General features: G+C 42.0%; 1 protein-coding gene across 2 annotated transcripts in view; it reads right to left on the bottom strand.

Annotated features, from left to right (window-relative positions):
• Positions 1-23,078, bottom strand: part of si:dkey-112e17.1 — a 74,145-nt gene that overhangs the window by 44,650 nt on the left and 6,417 nt on the right. For both annotated transcript variants that reach the window (XM_043715442.1, XM_043715441.1), the window contains exon 2: positions 10,035-11,065. In XM_043715442.1, the coding sequence (XP_043571377.1) occupies positions 10,035-11,065 (1,031 nt within the window). The remainder of the gene's footprint in view (positions 1-10,034; positions 11,066-23,078) is intronic.

Genomic DNA, 23,078 nt, shown 5'->3' with positions numbered 1-23,078 from the left:
TTCCATACATTCCCAAAGGCGTTCAATGTTTCTGGAGATCAGGGATTCCATTTCTTCTCCTTTTAATTCTTTGCCCAACTGGCTCTTATTGGTAGAGGACCAGACTGAGATCATGTTGGTGGTATTTTGGATCATGGAACTTGTCCTTGTCCTTGTTCTTATCCAATATTTGTTCATTTGCAGCTGGGTGACAGGCTGGATCAAAAGCAAGGACATCGGAGAGGTTTCCTCTGCATTTTAACGGTCTCATGTGCACTGCTGCCCAACTGAAAATCAACTAAATGTTCACATGAGGACGGGGCCAGACATTTCAGTCATTGGATAAACTGCTCAGCTATCTGCCATTTCTTCCTTGGTGTTAAACTTGATACGAAGTATTGCAAAGCAATCTGAATTGGAGAAGTGTGTGGGAGGTCTCTCTCATAGAACATGACAAATTGATTTGAGTTTTTAAAATGCATCACAAGTGCTGCTTCATTATCCCTTGAATAACACAATTAGCCCCTGTGGGCTCCTCCTACTGCATTATTATCCCAGCAACAAACAGTTCCAGTCAAGCAATGACCCATAACAAAAGCTCTTGTGCTGAATTTAATCACTGCCTTGTTCACTGTAATTCCATGAAGGAGCACCTTTCTTTCACAATGGGAAACCAATCTCTGCTCACAGTACTGTACTCATTCTACACCAAAGGAAGACTTGCCTTTGTATGGTACCATTTACATTCTCAAAAGAACGTTTGGGCATGCTACGCCAATAAGTGACTTTTTTTTGCTTTTTTTAAAGTGGTTTAGGAAACATTGCATCTATTGTGAATACTGCAAGCTCTCATAAGGAACAATACAACAATAACCAGATAACAATCAGCTTCAGTGATATTAGTTGAACCATAAACATTGGTCCACACAAATACACAGAGACTAATGCATTTGGAGATGGAGCTCCCATGCTAGATACAAAACTTCAATGACAGATAAGAGGGCACAAGCATCCAATAAAATTATATTTCACCCAGAAACCCTATTAACGCTTGGATCAAAGAAAGAGTGTTATTGTTCAAAAACACTGAAGTACTCTACATTTTATTTCTTTATAGGATGAAGGCATTGCCGACAAGGCCAACATCTATTGCCCATCCTCTACTGGTACATTCCCTCTAATATTTTTTCTTCTGAAAGCACCTCTGAGGTCCATATGCAGCAGTGACTTCTGGAACTGGAAGTGAATGCGAGGAACAACATGGGCATGCTGAACACAGACCCTCAGAGTGGCTGCATGTTGCTCAACAGTCCTCTAGGTGGTGGTGGTGAGCTGCCTTATTGAACTATGTGGTCCACATGGAGTCCACAGATCTGTTAGAGGGGGAATCTCAGGGATTTCCACCCAGTGACTGGGAGAGAATGGCAATGTAGCTCCAGGCTAGTCAGGCAATGAGAGACATGGGTGGTGGGGGGAAATCCTTCCTCTAGGTAAGAGAAGGCTCTTAGCAGTTTTCTTATGGTTATGAAAGGGTTCAGTTAGGTGTCATGCAGAACCCCATTAAAAGTAGAGTTGAATTAGGCACATCGGAAAATGGTTGTGGTTGTTGGTGGTCAGTCATCAGCTCCAGGACATCTCTGCAGGAGTTCTTCAGGATAGTGTCATAGGCCCAACCATCATCAGCTGCTTCATTAATGACCTTTCCTCCATCATAATGTCAGAACTGTGGATGTTCACCAATAATTGCATAACGTTCAGCACCATTTGAGAACCCTCACTGAACACTCCACTACCAACATCATAGGGATTCCACTGAGCAGAAACTGAACTGGACCAGCTGTATAAATACTGTGTCTACAAAGGAAAGGTCAGTAGAGTTATAGAGATGTACTGCACGGAAACAGATCCTATGGTCCATGCTGAACAGAAATCCCAACCCAATCTAGTCCCACCTGCTATCACCTGGCCCATATCCTCCAAACCCTTCCTATTCATATACCCATCTAAATGTCTTTTAAATGTTGCAATTGTACCTGCCTCCACCACATCCTCTGGCAGCTCATTCCATAAACGTACCACCCTCTGCGTGAAAAAGTTGCCCCTTAGGTCCCTTTTATATCTTTCCCCTCTCACCCTAAACCTATGCCCCCTAGTTCTGGACTCCCTCATCCCAGGGAAAAGACCTATTTATCCTATCCATGCCCCTCAATTTTCTAAACCTCTATAAGGTCACCCCTCAGCCTCCGACACTCCAGTGAAAACAGCCCCAGCCTGTTCAGCCTTTCCCTATAGCTCAAATCCTCCAACCCTGGAAACATCCTTTTCTGAACCCTTTCAAGTTTCACAACATCTTTCCAATAGGAAGGAGACCAGAATTGCATGCAATATTCCAACAGTGGTCTAGCGAAGAAGGTTACCTCAGATTACAACAGGATCTTGATCAGATGGGCCAATGGGCTGAGAAGTGACAGATGGAGTTTAATTCAGATAAATGAGAGGTGCTGCATTTTGAGAAAGCAAATCTTAGCAGGACTTATACACTTAATGGTAAGGTCCTAGGGAGTGTTGCTGAACAAAGAGACCTTGGAGTGCAGGTTCATAGCTCCTTGAAAGTGGAATTGCAGGTAGATAGGATAGTGAAGGAGGCATTTGGTATGCTTTCCTTTATCGGTCAGAGTATTAAGTACAGGAGTTGGGAGGTCAAGTTGCGGCTTACAGAACATTGGTAGCGAGGAGTACTGCAGCAAGTAACTTATCTCCAATATGATGCACAAGTCAGGAATCTGATGGAATACCTGCCTGGATGAGTGCTGCTCCAACAACATTTGAGACGCATGTCACAATCCAGAACAAAGCAGTTGTTCTGATCATCAAAACCATCTTCAATATTCACTCCTTCCAACACTATTTGATAGCAGCAGTGTGTACTACCTACAAGATGCACCTCAGCAACTCACCAAGGCATCTTCGACAGCAGTTTCCAAACTCACCCTAATGCAGTACTGAGGGAATGATGTCTGTCAGAGAAATTAAACCAAGTCTACCGTCCCAAGAAGATGTACAATACTCCCATGGCATTATTCCAAATAGGAGGTGGTGTTTTCTCCCTGATCTCTTGGCCACTATTCATTCCTCAGTTAGCATCATGTAAAGCAGATGATCTCGTCATTATCACATTGGGCTGTTTCTGGGACCATGTTGTACTTCCTATGTTACAACAGCAATCACAAGTTAGAAATATTTATTGGCTGTGAAGTGTTTTCGGAATGCTGTAGGGCTCTGAAAGAATAATCTAAGTCTTTCATTCTCACAGTTTAATTTAAGAGGAAGATGGGCAGGAAAAAAAAATCAAACTAGTCATTCTAGTCAGTCTCATTGTTATAGATCAGACCAAACTCCCTCAAAGTATATTAAGAAAATAGTATAGACCCCAACGTTTTCTCATTTTAAGGTATAAGGCATTGTATTCCAGATGCAATTCAGTTGGTCAAACTACTTAACATTAAGCGCAACACTATTTTTACACCAGTTAAAATACAGACAAAATAAAAAGAATTGGCTTAACTGTAACTATTGGCATACTTAACAAATTAATATATATAGACTATGATTAGCTAATGGTTCCAATATAGTAACATGCCATAAACACACCCTTGGCAAAGGGAAATTCAGTAAAATAGATTGTCTAACATGCAATTCCAGCAGCAGGAAGAGGACCCCAGCTTTTAGCTATAACAGAGAGAAGAATAGGAATTTCCAGATCTAGCTTCAAGACCCCAGCAACTGCTGAGAGCTAAAACTAAAAAACCTAGGTCTGTGGGTGGGATCAATCTCCCATTCAGGCAACTTCTATTGTTCCAACTTAAAAAAGCGCAATGCCTCACTAGCTGCTTACTTTCTTGGTTTTGAGATGACAACCACTTGGCACCTCTTTTTTAATGAAGGAAAGTTGAAACAAAAGACAAATTACACCTTATTAAGCCAAAAATATTGTCAAGCCATATACTAACCCAAAATTGCTCTGGCCCATCATCTCTATACTGGCTCGGTGACTCAGTCCCCAGAATTTGCATGTTCTCTCCCATTGTGATTCATAATTCTGACACTCCATCCAGAGGCCAAAGCAATGTGATCTCTTAAAACAGGGGAAAGGAACAGACTAAGTAGGGCAGAGTCTTCTGTGAGGAATCCCCATGTACAGACACAGGGAGGAGGCAGCCTTGTGGCACAGGGGGTAGAGGGACCCTTACCTCTGGGCCTGAAATTCCAGATTCAAGATCTATGCTGGGACTTGTTGGCCACTGAAGGTGATGATTAGACTATAATATTTTCTGATGTTCAAGATGGCAGGCACATGAGCAGGTGGGTCTCCTGGTCAGTCAGTCATTCTGTAGGGGGCAGCGGTAACCACTTTGTACACACGTGTGGACTGATCCAGTGGGAATTGTTTAACCTCCGAAATAAGGATGAGGTTTCTAGGACAGGTCTAATTTAGGGTGCTGTAGGAATTTTACCAACTCTAATTAAACAGCCAACTAGCACAAAACTGGGCTTTGTTTACTCACCAACTGGGATCATTCCAGGTGTTTCAGATTTGACCAGAGAGATGTCTGGAGGGAGCTGAGCAGTAAGATGCACAACTGATCAAAGTATTCCTCTGAATCATGTGAGACAAAAGACTTCCCAAACCTACACGGGAATAGCTGAGTCGTGTTTACATTATTACCAACTGTATTCGAATGGACAGAAGGGGAAAGTGGTCCCACAAGGATTGTCCTGGGGCCTTAATTATCCACTATATCTATTAATACAAGACAATAGAAATCTTTTCTAATGACACAATGATCAGTGGCACAGGAACTAGTTTAAAGCAGAGTATAGAATTATAAAGAGAAATGAAAAGACTAATTGAATGTACAAGACTGCAGTAGACATAGTGAAATAACATCTTCTATTTTGGATCTAGAAACTAGAATCTCTCTCAAATGATGAAAAGCAGCAGCGTGATTATTTAGGGGTATATTTACTAAATTACCTGTCATCAGGTACAAAAACAAGGAGACTAACTGAATGTTAACTTTATATTCAAGTCCTTTAATTATAAAAGGAAGCAAGTTTTGCTGCTATTGTACAAAGCCCTGGCTAGACATGATGTACAGATCATCAGAAACCACAGCTTAGACAGCTCGGCCATGGGAGGTTGCAATACAGAATGACCAGAATGTTACCAAGGCTCCTAGGTTTAACTTCAAGAGATTACATAGGTGGATTATCTCAAAACACAAAAGCTTAAGGATTGCTTTGAGTTCAGATTTTAGGGAATTTATAAAAGGAATTGTTAGGAAAGGGAAGGAAAACAAAACAGAGAAAAAACAAAAACAAATAATGGGGGAGACAGGGAAAACAAAGAGGGAGGATCATCACTGGAAATCAGTAGTGTTGGTAACCAGGGATATTGAGTCACTTGGGGCTCTTGGGGTGCAGTGGTACTGTACCTGCCTCTGGGCCAGAAGAGTTTGAGTCCCACCTGCACTAGAGGTGTGTCATAACATGTGTGAACAGGTCAGCTCAAAGTACTTCTTGAAGAGTGTGTAGCAAGGTGTTAGTAATTGATGGAAGGTTTATAAAAAGGTGTGGAGAGGAATTTTGGGAATACACTGCCTTCAAAATGTTGCATCATGTTTAGGAAGCACTTGGGATAGAAGCTCCCCAGGCCCTGAATGAGCAGCGCTGCACAGAAGTGCATTTGAGCTTCAGTGTGTGGGGGCTGTGTAATGCTGAAGCCCTACGAATTGCCTCACATAGCTCAAACTCGAAGACCCATCCCGCACAGAACAAATCACTTCCTCCATCCACTGCTGGTGTGCTCACAGCTCCATTGTACACTCCTTATTCCCAACACAGAGGTAATACATCTGCTCCTCAGATACTGAGCCTCATGGCCGATCGTTCCATGTTGGTGAACAAACTGGGCTGACTCTTCCTGCCAGCTGCCAATCTTCCCATGGAGGCAGCTAGATGCTTAGCTGTCCAAGGCAGTGGGTCCTCTACCCTGTACACTACTGGCAGCATGATCTACCCTGGCAATTCTCTGGAAGAGGTCAACTCTCTGTGTACCACCTGGATCTCCAGGTCCCTGCTGGCAAAGCAAACACCAATTTCTCTGTGGTAGTTGCTCAGTGCCCTTACAAACATGCCCACTGTTCCAGTACATTTGAGCAAGTCCCTGAGTGCCAACACCAAGGGGTCCTCCCTCTGCTTGGTCTCCAACAATCCTTCCCGTGCCAGTAGCTTGACCAGGTGCAGAGACATGGCAGCGATGTGCTCACTGGCAAGTACACCTGACTCTAATGTTGAGAATGTAGCCGCTAAGGTATCAGTATTGGAACTGGTAGGAAGGGGGGCACTGAGGGAAGAGGAAGTGGTGGACAGGTGTTAGTGCTGCTGCAGTTGGGCAAAAGATGGTGAGGTGTCTGAACTCAGTAAGCGCAGAGGCCATACTGGGTTGGGAGTGTCCACCCATCTGTGTGTGTGTCTGTGGTGTGTGAGGGATACAGTGAAGTTGGCAAGAGCGAGCAAGGGAAGATATTGTGAGTGAGTGAGAGAGTGCCCAGGGTGAATGTCTGGAAATGTGCAGGGCAGCCCCAGACTGCGAAAACTTCACTGAGGGTATAACAGCCCAAGTCTAGTGCCTGTGCCAGGGATATCCAGGCAGCAATGGGTTTTCCGATTATGGCAAGTGGAATAAACTGGGCAAGCTCAAGGCAATAGTGTAGAGAGAAACCCTCCACAAAATTCAATGAAAATTCCAAAATCTGGAAACAGTCAGTCAATTCTTCAATTGAGATGCTGTAATCCATTGAGAGCTATTGACCAAGGGGTGGAGAAGGAGATTAATCTAGATCAGTATTTCCAGCATAGCTATTAAGGACTGAATGGCCTCCTTCTCTGCAATAAATCTTTTACATTTCAAATGTCACGAGCTTATGATAATCAGCCACTGGACAGCAAAACCGACTGCAGCAGCTGACTGGCCTCTTCCAGTTCCTAATCTACAGACAAAAGACAAGAAACATTGCTGACCCAGGCAAGATTTTAACTTCCATTTTATGTTCAGAGACCATTTTAATCATAATATCTGAGAACTACAACTGACTAATTAGAGCAGATAATTATTGTGCAATTTGTAACTATTTTTAAAAATCAGATTTAAACATTTAACAATTAATTGAAGTACAATCGTGATGCAGCAATATTGTTTTGAGTGGGGAAGGCACAGGAGACAGAGAGAGAGGAAAAATGATCAGGAATCTAAATGTCAGTCAAAGCGGTCACAAGTCAAAGCTTGTGAGATTATTCCATCTGGAGTCGGTTAACCTTTGCTGAAAGCCTAATTTTTCAGGATGCTGGAGGCAAATACTGACTAGAGAAGTTATACGATTGAGTTCCAGGTCTAGACATACTGCTCCTGGCAGGAAATTGCCTTGTGATCCAATCAGTACATCTGATGTGAAATTCTTGTGTTAAGGTTGGGCTGGGACCTGTTTTCAATATAACACCCGGGCTGACTCCAAAACCACAGAAACAGCCAGCAGAAAAACATCTGGAGGGGTCAGAATTTCTACAGGGGATCTTTCAATCAGCCATCTGGCAATCCAATGCATAAATCGGCTCAAAGAGTGCCCTCAGAAATCCCATCCATTGAGGTGTAGCTAATCGGACTCTGGCCAATAGGTGATGTATCCTGATGGGAGGATCACTGTTCTGTCTCCTCAGGGGAGGGGAAAGGAAGATAGGATCCAATCCAGGCTCAACACGTTCCACAAGTAATAGCAGAGAGGCCTTAGAACACACATCACACAGGATTCCAGAGGGCACTTCCAAAGCGTGGAGATAGTAGAGTCTCTGGGACAGGAGTAATCAATGACACAAGGTGAGAGAAACAGAGAAACTCCAGTTAACAGATAAACTATTTACCCTAGATTGAGTGAGTAGGTAGGGTCTGGACTGGGTGTTCAGAAGAACAAGAGGTGATCTTATTGAATCATACAAGATCCTTAAAAGACTTTGCAGGTTAGGTACAGAAAAGTTACTTCCCCTTGTGAAAGGTCCAGGACCAGAGGGCATAATCTCAGAATAGAGGGTTGCACATTTAAGACAGAGATGAGGAGGCTTTTCTTCTCTCAGAGGGTTATGAATCTGTGAAATTCTTTACTATAGAGGGCTAAATACATTCAAGGCGAGATGGACAGATTTTTAATCTGTAAGGGAATCAGGGGTTTTGGAGAAAAGGCATGAAAATGAGTTGAGGATTATCAGATCAGTCATGTCCTCAATGGGGCAAATGGTCGATTTCTGTTCCTATGTCTTATCGATTCATCTTTTTGATGATCTATGGGAAGATCTCACTGAATGAAGATGGCCTGAAACCCAAGTCCCATCATCATTCAACAGTGCACAGGCTTGCTTCTTCCTAAATGATTTCTTAATGTACAATAGGAGTGCCAACAGACCTTAAGCATAGATACCAAAGAAGAAAACCAATGGTGTGTTTTATTTTGAAACTTAATAGGCATTGACAGTGTAAATTTATCAAAGCCAGATTCAGTTAAGATAGTTTCAATAAAGATTCCCATGTCGGCCCAATTACCATCAACAATTAGAAGTGTAATACTTTAAGTTATTCTTATCGTACATATATCTTTGTTCATATCCATGCCAAGAAATTAACATAACAAAAAGGGATATGATGATGGTCATTCAAAGTAACCTTAAACTGTAGTTGTGTTCCACACTGTTCATTTTACTGGGAAAATGCAATTGGTTCCTCACATCAGTTGTAAAGGGAAAGGGGTGCTCGACCTGACTCATCTAAGCCCTTTCAGGTAAATATAAAATATCCCATGTCACTGTCAGAAGTTAACTATTCAACCAATATCACTAATGCAGATTAACTCATCAGTATCACAAGTTGAAGCTTGCTGTACTCAAATCAGCTGCTGAGGTTCCTCTACTCCCACAGTGACTACAATTCAATAATACTTCATTTGCACTTTGTATTCTCAAATGAAGAAGTTTTATTTGATTAAGAAATGTACATTGGAAACAAGTCATAGAGATGTACAACATGGAAACAGACCCTTCGGTCAAACTCGTCCATACTGACCAGATATGACTCTGTGACTCTGTATCCCATTTGCCAGGTATTTGGCCCATATCCCTCTAAACCCTTCCTATTCTCATACCCATCCAGATGCCTTTTAAATGTTGTAATTGGACCAGTCTCCACCACTTCCTCTGGCAGCTCATTCCATACACGTACCACCCTCTGTGTGAAAAGGTTGCCCCTTAGGTCCCTTTTAAATTTTTTCCTCACCCTAAACCTATGCCCTTTAGTTCTAGACTCCCCCAACCCCAGGGAAAAGACCTTGTCTATTTACCCTATCCATGCTCCTCATGATTTTATAAACAGTTATAAAAGGTCACCCCTCAGCCTCCGACGCTCCAAGGAAAACAGTCCAAACCAATTCAGCCTCCCCCTGTAGCTCAAATCCTCCAACCCTGGCAACATCCTAGTAAAAATTTTCGGAACCCTTTCAAGTTTCACAACATCCTTCTGATAGGAAGGACACCAGAATTGCTATATTCCAAAAGTTGCCTAACCATTGTCCTGTACAGCTACAACATGACCTCCCAACTCCTGTACTCAATACTCTGACCAATAAAGGAAAGCATACCAAATGCCTCCTTCACTATCCTATCTACCTGTGACTCCACTTTCAAGGAGCTATGAACCTGCACTCCAAGGTCTCTTTGTTCAGCAACACTCCCCAGGACCTTACCATCCAGTGTATAATTCCTACCCTGATTTGCTTTCCAAAATACAGCACTTCCTATTATTCTAAATCAAACTCCATTTCGATGCTGGATCCTGAAATACATCTCCCTCAAACAATGACAGTTGTTCAAAGCTTTAGCACAAAAATTAGTTTCTAGAACAGATTTTGCTTAAAGTTTTGAGAAACCAGAGAGAAGTTAATAGAGTTTAAACTTACCTCCAGGTATGACAAAGTGCAATCAGAAGAACTGCAGATAAGATAGCAATGCCAGCAATGACCAGGAAATGAATCATATTGTCTTGGTCCCTGTGCTTTATCACAGCCTGAAGATCAGGGTCTGCACCAGTTTTAAACTGGTAGAGTAGTATGAAGCCACGGCCCTTGTCTGTGGTGGTGATCAGTTCCACCACCACCTCCACCATCTCCAGGGAAGAACCAAATGTCAAAGTCTTGTTGACTGGGCTATTGGCTCCACAAAATCGGGCAGAGAATGTGATCAAGTCAGAAATGTATAAAACATCATTTGGACAGATCTCTGGAGGGACGAGGGGTGTCACTTTTGTCACAGGGATCACTGTGACCTCAGTCAAACTGTTAACTTGTTGTATCTCACGCTGATCAATTTCAAGCCTCGTTCCGCCTTGTTGGACCCGTTTGCTGTCAGATTGTGGGTCTCCATTCATGTCTTGGTAATTGGCAAAACCAGTTAGTGGATAACTCAAATTTGACTCTTCAGAATCATTCTTATTCAAATCGCCAAGCCAAGAGTCTGTGATTGAAAATTCCTGTTTTGAAGGTGGCATCTTAACCATTTCTAACATTGCAGACTCTTCCTGTGCCACTACTTGTTTGTCTTTAGCTTTACGGGATTGGGCAGAGTAGTCTCCTTCAAAGCTTTTTGAATTAGACACATTTGTCTCATTAAACAACATATTTTTTCTTCCACCTTGAACAGACTCCTTTGCATGATGATACAAGTTGTTGGACTCTCGAGTCTGGACAGTTCCCCCTTTCTCTGATGGCCCAGAAACAGATCTCTTTCCACTTATCATCGCAGGAGCTGATTGAGCATTGTGCAGACTTTCAAACACATCGAAATCAAAAACTTCCAAAACAAGACGCACATCAGCCGGGATGAAAAACTGCCACAAACAGTGAGTGCCTGGAACATAACTTGTGGGAAAGCCAGGTGAGAGGATAATACCTTGAGCTTCAGAATCAACAACGGCTCCACACGTGTAATAAACCTGAAAACAAAATATTGCAGGGAATCACCAAGACAACCCACGATTGGTCAACTACTTCCATCTCCTGTTTCCTTTTCCAGTTGAACCCCCTTGAATGAATTATTTAATGAATCATACACAACATAGAACAAGCTGGATGATGGTTTGGAGGATAATTATCATTGCTTCCTAGTTCTGATCACACTGGGTATAGATTGAATGTTCAGTAGCATTGACAGCTACAGGTCAAAGGCTAGTGATAGGCTAAAGCCTCTGAGACGGGCAGCAGCTCATGTGTTGGCCCTCAGGTTTACTGAATTCCTCAAAATAAGAGTTAGACTTGTTTCTAACTGGGACACAGATCACCTCATATAACACGGTAAGGACTGCAAGGAATGATCAGAAATGGAGTGATTTCTTGGGCTCGGAATCAGGCGGGGGATCTTTCCAGGTTTTCTTCCCAATTTGGTGTTGATTTTTAAAATCTGGCGTTTTGGGTGGAATGGACATAGATTTCAATGCATAGGGGTGCAGGTATGTGTGTGGTTGGCATGTCATTGTCCACATAAGACTGACTGTAAAATGGGCATTATCACCATCACGACCAAACACTTTTCCCCCGTCTGCCCCCTCACCGGTCAGAGAGTAGTTTCATTGGAGACAGATTTCCCGGCCTCAGTTGTTGAGCAGTTTAGGGAATTAAGGAACTTGCTTCTTATTAAGGGAAAGTGATGGCAGTGTGTTCATTAGACTAGTAATCCTGTGGCCCAGACTAATGTTCTGGAGACAATGGCAGACGGTGATATTTGAATTCAATAAAAACCTGGCCTAATAGCAAGCAATTGATGTCCTTTAATGAAGGGAATCTGCCATCCTTACCTGGTCTGGACTACACGTGACTCCAGACCCACAGCAATGTGGCTGACTGTTAACTGCCCTCAGGCACTGAGCGATAGGCAATAAACACTGGGCCTAGCCAGCAACACTCACATCCCATTAATTTTTTTTAATTATTGCACTCATCCCCTTATAATAATAGGCAGATCAAGTCTTTGGCTCAGTGATAACATTCCTTTCTTTTGTGTCAGATGGTACATGGCTTGTCCCAGATATTCCAACAAATTCAGGCCGAAGTTCCAGCTGTGAACACTCTGTTGACCTCCAGTGGGGCAAGCACATCAAATGGAGGGGAGTCTGGACTCCACTCCCCATTCTAATCCCTCCACCTCACTGACACAGTGCTCACAAAACCTTGCCAGCCCAGCCCAGCCTAGCCCATCCCATCCCAGACCACCCCACCCCAGCATACCTACGCAGCCCTTTCCAGCCTAGCCCATCCCACCCAGCTCAACCTACCCCACCCCACCCTTACCCACCCAACCTACCCCCTCAGACCAGTCCACCCCAGCCTACCCCAGCTCAGCCGACCCCAACCCAGCATACCCTACCCAGCCCTTTTCAGCCTAGCCCATCCCACCCCACCCCACCCAGCCCAGCCTACCCCACTCACCCTATCCCAGTCTACCCTATCCGGTCCAGCCCAACCCAGCCTACCTTACCCAGTCCAGCTCATCCCACCTCAGCCCAGCCTAGCCCAGGCCCTGGACTGGAGATAATTATAGCTGAAGGAGTGTTGTCATCACAGTTACAGATTGCATCAGAGATGTAGCATGCACTCTGCATCAAAACCTCAATCTTAGGTGTCAACTAGTACATAAACCAATAAAAAAAACACATTTTGAAACTATTAACATTTTTCCATACTTAAAAGAAGTTTACAACTACCAGATGTGACGGATGTGCTGGGCAATCTCGTAAAGAACAAAACCCAGCATGACAACTTTCATCTTCCATTTTAAAGCATACCAGGTTCCTTCAAAGCCTCATTTTAATTTAAACCACTTGTCACCACATTAAAAAACCGACTTTAACAAACAATTGAAACACTCTGATCCAACAGAGATAATCATAACATCTAGTTATTCCTCTACATTTCCAAAACAAGCTATGTAAACACAATCAGTTTGGTCTGTTTCTCATTTTTGAGCAATAAAAAATCTTAAGGGTGATCCCACTTCCAAAACGAACAGAGTAATGAGCGATGCACTGAACTGATATGGTCATGGTGCAAAGGGAAGTGAAAATAAACTCAGATGCCTGTCATTCCCAGGGTAAATACTGACATTTGTTGCTAACCCAACCAAAATTGGCAAGTTCAGGGTGAACTCACCCACAGCAACAACTTCCATTTGTACTGTGCCTACACTTCCCAAGTTCTTGCACAGAAGTATTATCCTGAAGGACAGAGAGGTTTAGAAAGGGAATTCCAGAGCTTCTCACCCAGGCTGCTGAATGGACAGTAATATTGGAGCAATTAAAAAGCAGGAAAGTGCAATAGACATTAACACTATGCCACTGCCTTCCCAAGTTGAAAGCAAGTTCCTTAATTCCCTGAACATCGTCACAACAATGGCCAGAGACAGTGCGATGCAAAGATATCCAATAGCTGTAGGGCAGGAAGCTGTTACAGAGATAAAGGGCAAGAGTTGAGACAAAATGTTGGAGAACTCAATTTATCTGGCAACATCATGAAATGTTAACTCTACTTCCCTCTCCACAGTAGATGAGTTTCTCCAGCATTTTCTGCATTTGTTTCAGATTTCCAGCATCTTCAGTACTTTAGTTTCACTTGCAGGATTTGAGTATTAGAATCTGAATTTTAAACCAAGGTATTTCTTAGTTTAAAAAAAGTGGGATATGTCTTTTAATCAACAGGGTTGGTTCTCATGCCCACTTGTCCAAAGAAGGTGAAACAAGTGAGAGATGTCCTATTGAAAATAGAAATGTCTTTAAGCTACCCTGTCCTTAGAAGGGCCCCATGTCTCTCAGATAATGGCTTCAGTATCTCCATTGGTCAGTCACTCCAGCAACAAGCAAATGCTCCTCTGCTGGTCACAGCCTGTCTTACTGCGGTGTCCTAGAGATGGCAGAGACTCCACATTCAACAACACTCTGCAGAAACTGCTGCAATGTCAAAGTCATATCCCATCTTCTGCGCTCCCTCTGGACTGGATTGCAGGAATACCCTGGCATGTTACCAGGTCTCAAGGCCTCATAGCCTCATCATAAATTGTTGTAAACAGTTCTACTTGCCAATACCCAAAAATGGCAACGGAGATTTCTGGTTTAAGACCAAAAGTATCAATGGAAGAGAAGCAGTTTTTATTCATTAATAGTTAATAAAAGTTATGTTACAGATAGAAATGGAAATAAAGCAGCAGAATAATTTTTTAAAACAACATTACTTTTAATTTTTGCTGCTTTTCGCACTCGGGTACCTGTTTTGTATCAATTAGGAATATCTCTATTGGCCTATTTAAACTGTAATTTGCAACTGAATAAGCCATGGATTTAATAATGAATCTCAAGAGAGCTCCTAAAAAGAATCTCAACAACCAATTGATTAAGTAATGATGATGCAATAAATACAACGACAAACTGACTTGAGTCAAGGCTCACTTCCAATTACATGAACGTAATCAGTTTCCAACAGAACCTGTGCCTGTAGTAATTCTGCAGGTTTCCTAAAGTAAAAGCAAATCTGCTTCTCCAAAATGGGTTTTCTTAAAATCATATTTGCTAAAAAATAAGAGAAGATTGTTCAACCTACTGGGTTTTAAAACGGGTGAAATGAGGCCAGATCAAAGCTTTTTCACATCGACAACTGCAATTACTGTGTAAACCTTGTTCTATAAAGACTCCCTCTGTTCCCATCCACAAGCGTGCAAAGATCAGAGAGGAAAGCAGCATGTTGAGTAAACGTTGTGTTGCCACAAGGATGACTTGGACTGTATTTATATATTGCTGAGTTAATAGCAGAATGAGTGCAGTATAAATGGCACTGCAGTATGACCTTGGCGGCATCAATGTTGTAAAGCTACATATTCTGGGGCACCCAACAAGGGATCAATAATAAAGCAAACGCGTATCCCTCTCCTTCCAGATGCAAGCCTGAGGTATAATGCTGCAGGCATTACACTGAAGTTACTGAAATAGGCCATTCAGCCGAACGTTGATACATAGACCCCTCACTTTACACCATCCACCCTTATCAACACATGTTTTTATTACTTTCTGCCTTCTGCACTTATCAACCTTCCTTTCAAACGTGTTGATGTTATTCATCTTGGTTTACTATGACAGAGTATTCACTATTCACTGGCTAGGTTTCTTACTGTGAGTGAATACTTATGACCCCTTCCGCCACAAGTGGAAGCACCTTCTCTACATTTACTCAATCAAACTGTTTCATAAGCTTTAACCCAAGAACAGCATAACGAAGAAGGAGGAAACCGTGAGGGTGAAGCTGCCATCATCTTCACAAAGGGAGTGAATGGTTACAAAGTGTGAAAGCTAGCAATGGGAATGAAAGATGTCATAGGAAAGGTGAATGTCAGGACCATAAAGGTAACTGCTGTGGACTGGCATAGTCTCAGACAGAAAGATGCCATTGAGAACAAGCCAGAGTAGGCAATTCAGCCCCTCTAACCTGTTCCCCCCCATTTAATAAGGTAATGGCTGATCTGACTGTATTCTCAAATCCAAATTCACACCAAGAATCCTTTCCTTCCCAAGAATCTACAAAGCTCTGTCTTAAAAAGATTCAAAGATTCCCTCCCATCACCTTTTCAGGAACAGAGCTCCAAAGATTCATGATCCCATGAGAGAAAGAATTTTGCCTCATCCCTGTTTTAAATGTGTGACAATATTTTTAACCAGTGACACGTGGTTCTGGCTTCCCCCATAAGAGGGAATATCCTTTTCCTATCCACTCTGTTAAGACCCCCCCAAGGATCTCATATGGTTCAATCAAGTCACCTCTTACTCTAAGAGGGGGTCATTCACATCATTGAATCACTGGGAGCTCTTTCCAAAGGAATCTAGAGTTGTTCCACGCCTTATCCTTTTCTTCCTATACTTGTAATTTCTTCCTCTTCAATATTTATCCAATTTCTTTCAAAAAGCTACAGTTGAATCTGTATCCATTAAACTTACCAGCAGTGCATTCCAAATCCCAACCATTCATGCTATAAAAATATATTTCTCTGACATCATCTCTGGTCTTTAATCTGTGTCCTTTTGGCTACTGACCCTGGATACAGCTTCTCCTCTCTCACTATTCACTTCATTAAAACCCTTCACAACTTCAAACACCTTCATCAAATCTCCTTTTAGGTTTCTCTCCTGCAAAGTGAAAACAAGCTTCTCAAATCTCTCCAAATAACTATAACCCCGTATTTGTAGGGTCGTTTAAGCAAACTGCCCATGTGTGCTGTATGATGTCCCACACCCCTCCTAAACGGTGGTGTTCAGGGTTGGACATGACATTCCAGTTTGTGCTGAAGCTCCAGCACTGCCCAGCAAAACACATCCTCAACTTAAACAGGGAGAGAAAGAAAAAGGACAGAGAGAACAGCAAAACTAAGGCTGGGTGAGAGAGAAGAACAAGAAGCTGCAGAGTGGAAATTAAAAAAGACAAGCAGCGACACTGAAATCAAACAAATTCACAGATTAATGCAAATCCTCCAAGTCTTCCTCTCCTTCAGCTAATGCACTCAATTTACCAAGCTTACCTAGAAAATCTCAGCACTTTAAACTGAAAGCAGAAGTTAAACTGCAAAACTTACATTTGTTACTACAGAAATATTTTGGTTATTACTGATCTACAAGTTGATCTACAATGTTGGAATGTTGTATCAAATTTAATTCCTATGGAATTAAAACCATCAACTGTCCCTTTCCGTGTTCTAAAGGGGAAACTACAATTCTAAGGAAAGGGTTCCATAACAAAGGTTCTTTGATTTGGAGATGCCGGAGTTGGACTGTTAAAAATCACACAACACCAGGTTATAGCCCAACAGGTTTAATTGGAAGCACTAGCTTTCGGAGCACCGCTCCTTCATCAGGTGGTTTTGGGAACTGAAGAGTGAGAGAACAGAGAATACACCTTAACCCAAATGGAGGCATCTCTTTGTTTGATGTCAGGAAGGAGAGATACCTGAAGGGCTTCCATATTAAATCTCCAAATGGGAAATAGTCTTGAATGCCCCTTTGGCTGGTTCCATCACCTGCAAGTTATTGGACTCGAGATTGGGGTTGGAGAGAGGGTTAAGGATCCAAACATTCTTCCTTGCTTCAGTTGCATTTTTCAGTGAAGCTGCTATAAATACAAGAACTTTTAAAAGGAATTCATGTAATAAGGGGGAAGAAATGAGAGATTAAAAAGTTAAAGACAATAGCGAAGAACTTGCATTTATATAATGCCTTCAAAACCACAGGATGCCCAAAGAAGCACAACTATTGAAGGACCTTCAAAGTGCAGTCATAGTGGTAAAGTAGAAAATGTGACAGTCAACTTGTGTACACCAATCCCCACTATCAGGACTCAGATAATAAAGAGATAATCTGCTTCAGAAGTTGGCAGAGGGCTAAATATTGGCCAGAACACCACAGAAAGCACTGGAAATACTCAAGAGGGCTGACGGCAGCTGAGAGAGAAGTAGCTTTAATGTTTTAGACAAGTGAAAAGGGAAGGAGGGTTGGAAAGTAATAAAAAGAGCAGAAGACAGGGCAGGAGAGATGGCCCAGTGTAACACAAAGGAAACAACTCTTTGGAATGCTGAAATGGGAGGAGAGGGAAAGGAGGACAATGTGATGGCATCCTGCCGATCTCCTGACACAAGGCCCATGCAACACCATCAAAATAGCCACTCACTAAGACCAAGTAACTTAATTGCCTGCCTACTTCCCAGGTACATTTATAGCCAGAGTCACCATTTCCACTGATTGATTTATTATGTTAATTAAATATCTCAAGGCTCAGAATGACCTCCTCCTGATCCTATAAAGTCACAAACTTGCAAGGGATATGAAATTCAAAATTAGTAAGAGTGAAAGTAGGGATAAAGTTAATGACTATGGGAAAACAGTAGAAACTACTTTGCCTCAGTATTTACAGTAAAGGAGGATAGATTGCCTGAAGTCCCAATGAGAGCAATGGTGGATCACAAACAGGAAGTGAATGAAATTAACACAAGTAAAAGGGTATTAAAGGTAATAGGACAGCACTATGTAGATGCCCTAACTATAATCTTTCAGAGTTCCCTGGATACAGGAGTCCTCCCTCTCTCTGGATTAGAAAATTGTATATGTCACTCCTCTTTTTAAGAAGAGAAAAAGAGAAAAACCATGGAATCGTAGACCAGTTAGCCTCATATCTATGGAGGGGAAATTGTTGGAGTCTATAATCGAGGTCAGGAAAACTGAATCCTGAAAAATTTCAGTTAGTCAGTGTGAGCCAGCATGGATTCATGACAGGTAGGTCATGCCTGACGATCTTCACTGAAATATTTGAAGATGTGATAAGGTAGTAGACAGGGAAATGTCTGGGAGTGTTGTTTATATGGACTTCCAGAAGATATTTGATAAAGTCCCACGTTAAGAGATTGTTTACTAAGATGGAATAGAAGGAAAATTACTGACATGGCCAGGAAATTGTTGGAGTGACAGATGACAGAAAGTAGGGATAATAGGTATATACTCAAATTGGCAGAACGTGACAGTGGTGTTCCACAAGTATCTGTGTTAGGGTTTCAATTATTCACATTATTTATTAATAACTTGGATAATGGCTTACAAAGTCATACTTGTAAATGCACTGATGACACAAAGCTAGGTAATATTGTAGATGATAGCATAAAATTACACTGGGTTATTTATGGACTAAATGAATGGGCAAAACTGTAGCAGATGGAGTTCCATGTAATCAAGTGTGAGGTTATCCATATTGGACTGAAAAATGATAAATCAGGGTACTGTCTAGACGATATGAAGATAAATACAGGGATGTCCAAAGGAACTTGGAGATTCAAGTGCAGAGATCTTTAAAATGTCGCAAGCAGGTGCTGAAAATAATTAATAAAGCTACTGGAATGCTGGCCTTGAAATCTAGAGGACTGGAGTACAAGTATGCAGGAGTTAGACTGCTGTTATACGAAACGCTGGCTATACCCCACTTAGAGCACTGTGAGCAGATTAGGGCACCATACCTTAGGAACGGTAGATTGGCCTTAGAGAGAGAACAATGTAAGTTACAAGAATGACACCTGGATTTCAAGGGTTAAGTTATGAGGAGAGATTATACAAGTTGGACGATTATTCTCGAGAATTTAGATGATTAAGCGGTGACCTGATTCAAGTCTTCAAGATATTATCAGGAAAGGACACGATAGATAATGATAAACTAATTACACTGGATGGGACTTTTAGAATTAGGGGGCATAGTCTGAGAATTTGGGCTAGTTAAAAAGCACTTCTACACACAAAGGGTATAGAACTCTCTTCTTTAATTGGTATTGGATGCAAGATTAGTTGTTAATTCAGACTAGAGCTTGTACCTTTTGATTAACAAAAAAAGCTAAGAGGATGGGCCAAATGCAGGAATTTGGAGTTGGGCCACAGATCAGCCATGATACCATTGAATGGTGCAACAGTCACAAGGGGTCCCCCCTTCTCCTGCCATCGCAGGAATTTAGATTACTTTACAGTGTGGAAACAGGCCATTCGGCCCAACAAGTCCACACCGACCCGCCGAAGCGTAACCCACCCATACCCCTACATTTACCCCTTACCCAACACTACGGGCAATTTAGCATGGCCAATTCACCTGACCTGCACATCTTTGGACTGTGGGAGGAAACCGGAGCACCCGGAGGAAACCCACGCAGACACGGGGAGAACGTGCAAACTCCACACAGTCAGTCGCCTGAGGTGGGAATTGAACCCGGATCTCTGGCGCTGCGAGGCAGCAGTGCTAACCACTGTGCCACCGTGCCGCCCATTTGCCACCGTGCCGCCCATAAATTGCAAAACCTCCTCCCCCCTCACCTCCATCCAAGGCCCCAAAGGAGCCTTCCATATCCAAAGTTTCACCTGCATTTCCACATATGTCATTTACTGTATCTGTTGCTCCCGATTCAGTTTCCTCTACACTGGGGAGACAGGATGCCAACTCCCAAAGCGCTTCAGAGAACACCAGCCCCACCACCACGTGGCTGAACACTTCAACTCCCCCTATCACTGTGCTGAGGACATACTGGTCCAGGGCCTCCTCCATCGCCAGTCCCTCACCACCCGATGCCTGGAGGATGCCTCATCTTCCGCCTTGGGACCCTTCAACCCCATGGTATCAGTGTGGATTTCACCAGTTTCCTCACTTCCCCTCCCCCTACCTTACCCTAGTTCCAACCTTCCAGCTCAGCACCACCCTCATGACCTATCCCATCTGACAATTTTCCTTCCCACTATCCGCTCCACCCTCCCCTCCGACCTATCACCTTTACCCCCACCTCCATCCACCTATTGCACTCTCGACTACCTCCCCTCCAGCCCCCCCCTCTCATTTATCTCTCCACCCTGAGACTCCCTGCCATCATTCCTGATGAAGAGCTTTTGCCCAAAACATTGATTTTCCTGCTCCTCAGATGCTGTTTGACCTGCTGTGCTTTTCCAGCACCACACTCTTGACTCAAGGGGCTGAATGGCCTCTTCCTATGTTCATAATTTGAAAAGTCAGTTAGAAGTATCAAATGTAGAAGGACTTTCAAAATATTTTTTTCGAAAATTATATTTAGATGACAGTCTTCAGCAGAGGTTTTGTCTGCATTACTTAATCACGAATCATAAAGGTGCAAGAGGAATGCAATGCAGAAGAAATGATTTAAACGACACTATGAATTACTTAAACATCAAACATTTTGTGTCAGTCACTTTCCAATGAATTTTTTTATGTTAGTGCCATTAACGATTTGAAATTGATTTTAGAATGAACATTCTTTTAATGACTGCCTTCTCAATGTTGGCCTCCCTCCAGCAACCTCGAGCAGCAGAAACAAAACTGGGACACAGTGTTTACCAATTGATTAATACAAATTAGCACAACAAAATTTAAAATAACATGAACCTAACCATCCATAAACTTAAAAAAGTTCCTTCAAATTTAGGAACAACTATGTTAGAAATTCAGTGTTATTCATGTATGAGGACTCCCTGGGATAATACATTTAATCCAGGCTTGGGAGAGGAGAGCAAAAGGAGGTAAAATGGCGAGGGTGGTAAATCTTTGCATTTTAAGGACTAGAGAATCCTTTCTTAAACTGACTGAAAACATTTTCCAGTGCTGGAGTTATTATTGGAACCTGCAGACTATGAACCACATACTTTCCCCAAAACATAAAAATGAAAACAGTCATTTCTGGATTGCAAGACAGAAATCTCACTTTTGGGAAAATAAACAATGACATCATAATGGAGTAGAATACTGACTGAGGTAGTTCCGACTTACACAAGATAGAATCAGAACAGGAATCTTTTCCAGTACAATCTTCAAACAAATTGGATTCAAGAGGGGACTGAATTAAAAGAATATTCACTTTTGGGTTGATTGAAGTCTTACTGCAGATAGCCAACAGTTATACATAACTCAATTGAATGGCTTGTTATGCTGGAACATGGAGTAATTTAGGGTACACAAATCGGTAGCCAGTAGTGCCATACACTGTCAGGATGGATCGAGATTAGGAAATTGAAGTTCCTAACTGTATGTAACAAACAATTGTCACCTTCCTCTTCCAATCCGCACCTGTGCTGACCGACTCATGCAGAGTTTCCCATTCTAGCACAGCCCATCCCTCCCAGACCAACACCTTCCAAAAACACAATGGCAGGTTCCACAGAAAATCTAAAGACTTTCTGCTAAAGTGCTCTCCTGCATGTCTCTCAAACCCTCCACTGCCTGTGTGATGTCAGGCTACATTCATTTTTGAATAAAATCTAATTTCATCCAATTTAAGCATTGGGGATCTCAAAATCTTTGTTCTTGCTCTCTGCCACAAACTATTCCTTCCCTGACCTTTGTCATGGCAAAGTTGCACACTGAGGCTTACAGGTTTTGAAAACAAAACCTGGAATGATGCTATGTTTCCAGCATGGATTAACATTGTTTAAATCCTTACTTTAATCAAAGCTGAATACCACATTTTTAGTTAGTATGTCAAATTATTCCTAAAGACAATAAATGGCACTGCCACATTTGCCAAATCTACATTCTCTCCTCCTGTTTGGGAAATAGTGTGAACTCTCTAAACAATTGGAATTGTTAATGCTCTTGTTACTCTTAAAACCAACATGCAGATATTTTAATAATAAAGTAAACAGAAAGAAAACTTTATACTAAAGCAACACAAGATTTACTGAAAATCACTCTCTAATTTCTGGTTTGAATGGAAACTTAATTAACTTTCAACCTGAGCTCCTAAAGTGGTAGCAAGCTTCTTTTGAGCCAATTGTAATAAGAAATGCAATCCTAATTAAATAAAAGTTTTCCCTTAAAATAAAACAACTTTTTAATCTACAGGATTCCTTATCAGGTCATAAGGTTTCTATCATATTCTGATTTAGTTGGAAATAATCCTTGTATCAAATGATAGATTTATTGTAATATTTTATAGAAAAGCTTTCTTCTGATCCATTAGTATATTACACCTTGCATTTATTTAGTACCTTTTATTTTCTTTATTCTTTCATGCAATGTCAGCTTCACTGATAAGGCCATCATTTGTCTCACCCTAATTCCTTTTAGAGCATATGAGAGACAACCAGAGCACTTATAGGCCGGGCCAGATGTCCTTCCCTACAAGGACATTAGTGAAGGTAGATTTTTACATAACTTCATGGTCACCATTGCCAAAGCTTGGTTTTCAATCCTAAATTAATTATGGAATTTGAATTGAAAGCAGCTGCCCTGGTGGAATTTGAATTCACATCTCCAGACCATAGTCTGGACTTCTAGAGTGTTCATGCATTGACATTATTCTTAAATACTTAAAAGGTCCAAACCATAAGGAAGTATCCAGAGGTTAGATTAGATTAGATTACTTACAGTGTGGAAACAGGCCCTTCGGCCCAACAAGTCCAC

The sequence above is a fragment of the Chiloscyllium plagiosum genome, chromosome 25, assembly GCF_004010195.1.
Source record: "Chiloscyllium plagiosum isolate BGI_BamShark_2017 chromosome 25, ASM401019v2, whole genome shotgun sequence".
Taxonomy (NCBI): Eukaryota; Metazoa; Chordata; class Chondrichthyes; order Orectolobiformes; family Hemiscylliidae; genus Chiloscyllium; species Chiloscyllium plagiosum.
This window is presented reverse-complemented; position numbering and strand designations above follow the sequence as displayed.